Raw genomic sequence first — 3,263 nt, forward strand, 5'->3', positions numbered from 1 at the left:
AATTTTAAAAATGTTTATTTCAGAACATTCTTTCACAAGCTGTGTCAGTTTGATTGTTTGTCATTAACTGATGTCTGATGTCCAAACTTCTGCTACTGTTACTGCTGAGCCTTAACGATATTTGGATGTCAGAACATTAGATACGGAAACCAGGAACTTGTCCAGGGCCTTATGGGTTGCAGGGTCAAACTGCTTAGGGAAATGGATAGCAACAACCACCAGAATTTGATGGGCCAGCAACTGCAAAAGAAAGAAAGAAAGACAATCAGAATAGGTGTGCATGGTAGCAAGCATAAAGGTCATTAAGTTAAGTTAAGTAGTATAGAGTGTTTCAAATTAAACAGGACATAGAGTCATTTTGGGGGTATTTACATAAGCTCTTAATTAGCTGGACTTGATATCTTATTAAATACATAAAGATAAAAACAAAAACAGTCTACGCAGTATATATACCTTTTATATATTATTTACACTCCAAATATATATAAAAATTAGAAATATAGAAAATTTATAATACACATTGCAAAGCACTTACTGGGAAGTTGCCTGGATCCACTCTCAGGTCATAGGCATGGAGGTCACTCAGCTTGGACAGGCATCCGGCAATGTTGTCCAGATGGTTGCAAGCCTCATTCAGAGCATCCGAAACTTTCTTGCCATGAGCCAAGATGTGTTTTGAATGTTCGCTGAAGTCAAAATCAGGAAAGTAGGTTTTGGTCTTGGGAGCACACATGAACATCCTGTTGAAAAAAATGAGAGTAAAGGGATAATTTTAATATCCATCAGGCACCTTTTAAGGAAATGGCATGTTTAACCCATTCAGCAACTTTATTAAGGACCATCTGACAATAAATTTATCCTAATTCATTTTAGCAATTGGTTAACAGCATTAATTCAGAGCATAATTTACCTGTGCAAAGCTTCTCCGCCATATTTGTCACCATGAGCAGCTACAGAAGGCCAAATGGCCTTGATGTGTTTCTTGTCATCAGCTGTAAGATGCATTGTTGTTTGTGTTGTGCAATAAGCAGTCCACACCAGATGCTAAAGCTACTGCGACAGTCCTCTTTATATAGGGTCATGGGAGCTTCCTATGGCTACAAGTACAGACATTTACACGCCTTCCTCCGTAGCCATTGGACTGGCATATGACCAGCTCCACCTTCCTCTTTAGGCTCCACTCCCTAACTCCCATATACTGGATCAATGCCAAGGTACAAAAAGGTACATGCATTTAGTCCCTTTTAGCTTTTTTTTTTCACAAAATACATTTAATTTTTCAGTACCTATAACACTGACTCCTTAGATCTTAAAAAATGCTAATCTATTTCTTGACATGTTTTGCAAATATATTTCTTGAAGATTTATTACTAAATGCTGCAGCTGTTTGTATGAACATACATTTGTTGGCTTATGTACTGTATAACAGGCTAGATATAACAGCATATTGCATTGAACACCAAGCTTGTATAGTTTATACTTTTCAGTGCTATAGTTAAAGTATATATAGTCTTTTGTGTACTTACTGTACTATCTAAAATGTGTTCCTGATTAAAAACGCATACTCTTCCAATTTTCTTTCTATAAATGCACACTATATGGAAAACATGGCATGATATATATATAGTATACCAAAAGAAGAAGAAATAAAAATGTACTGTTGCCTTTCTGCATTATGTCATCCATATAAAAACAAGCTAAATTTAATTTCCTAGTATTTAATAACATATAATATTATTTGGTTTACTATAATCATTGGAAATAACATAGTAATGGTTTCTGGGCTTATTATACTGCCAAAAATGAAAATGCTACAAAATCAACTAAATATACGATTATCAAGACAGTTTGCATGAACATATACATTTGTTGGCTTAGGTATAACAGCCTGTTACACCTAAGCCAACAAATGTATATTAATATTGCATTTAACACCAAGCTTGTATAGTTTATACTTTTCTGTGCTATAGTTAAAGCATATATAGTCTTGTCTATAATGTTAAACCAATAAAAAAAGCATACTTTCCCATTTTTTTTTCTGTAAATGTACACTATATACAATATATAGCATGATATATATAGTATAACAAAAGAAGAAGAAATAAAAATATACTGTTGCCTTTCTGCATTAAGTCATCAGTAAAAAAACAAGCTAAGTTTAATTTCCTAATATATTAGTTGGTTTACTATAATACTTGAAAATAACAAAGTAATGGTTTCTGGGCTCATTATACTGCCAAAAAGGAAAATGCTACAATATAAACTAAAAATACATTTATCAAGACAGTTTAAGTTGCATATCAAAAACCTGTACATTAAGTTTACATTTGTTTCAAACAACTATGTCAATTCTAATGTAATACGTTTAAGCAGAATGTGTTTACTTTATAAGGGAGCAAACTAAAAACACAACTGCCACCTTTATAAAACATTTTGTAATTTTAGTACTAAAAATATTTTTACAAAGTGGTTAGAATTTCTCTAAACTCTGTAGCTGCAGAACTTTATTGCTTAATCAGCAATTAGAGCTTATTTAAACTAAAAGTAAGAAAACCAATATGTAGATATTACATTTAATTTACAGCATTCATTTGCTGTATTTATCATACCAGTGGTTGAATCTCACAGAAATGAGACACCGCCCATGTTTTTGTAATATATACCTATATGCCTCATAAAATTGTACACATTGGGTTTTTTATAAACCCTGCCATTCCTGGTTCCCACAGTTTGATGTTTAACCCAAGCAATAGGAAATAGGATTAGTTCCTCTGCCCTTGCTGTGCCTGTTTTGTCTGATGCTGACTCCCTAAGGTTTTGTAATAACACATAATCCTAAGCCTTCGTTTTGTGCGACAACTCCTTTCCTTTTGTCCATTTACCAGTATCCATATATTTCAACCTACCCACACTTGTCCCTAATCAACTACATTTTCAAAGTGATCTTACCTGCTTTTTCCTCATCACCCATTTACCTCACCTTTATTCTGTACAATTCCAAGTTAAATATGTAATTGATTCCTTAAAACAATTGTAAAATGACACATTTTATCAGAGGAGAAACTAGTTTAATGTAACCATGTTACAACCAATGTATTATCTACTCATGAATCAACTTACTCAGGGGTCTCAGATAGAGCAGGCTATTTTAACAAAACGTGAAGTGCAAGGTAGTAAAGGGAGTAAAGTAATGGGAGAAACATGTAAGGGGAGAAAAAGGTACGTGGGTAAAGGTGAGAAAGAAGAGGAGCCCAAAACTGGAG

General features: G+C 33.6%; 1 protein-coding gene across 1 annotated transcript; it reads right to left on the reverse strand.

Moving 5' to 3' along the window:
- hba1 (hemoglobin subunit alpha 1) lies at nt 1-1,046 on the reverse strand. The gene is made up of 3 exons (NM_203529.1): nt 911-1,046; nt 536-740; nt 1-240 (listed from the first exon to the last, which is right to left on the reverse strand). The coding sequence occupies exons 1-3, from the start codon at nt 1,003-1,005 to the stop codon at nt 112-114; spliced, it is 429 nt and encodes a 142-aa protein (NP_988860.1). The 5' UTR covers nt 1,006-1,046; the 3' UTR covers nt 1-111.
- Nucleotides 1,047-3,263: the final 2,217 nt, after the last annotated feature.

This window comes from Xenopus tropicalis, chromosome 9, assembly GCF_000004195.4.
Source record: "Xenopus tropicalis strain Nigerian chromosome 9, UCB_Xtro_10.0, whole genome shotgun sequence".
Taxonomy (NCBI): Eukaryota; Metazoa; Chordata; class Amphibia; order Anura; family Pipidae; genus Xenopus; species Xenopus tropicalis.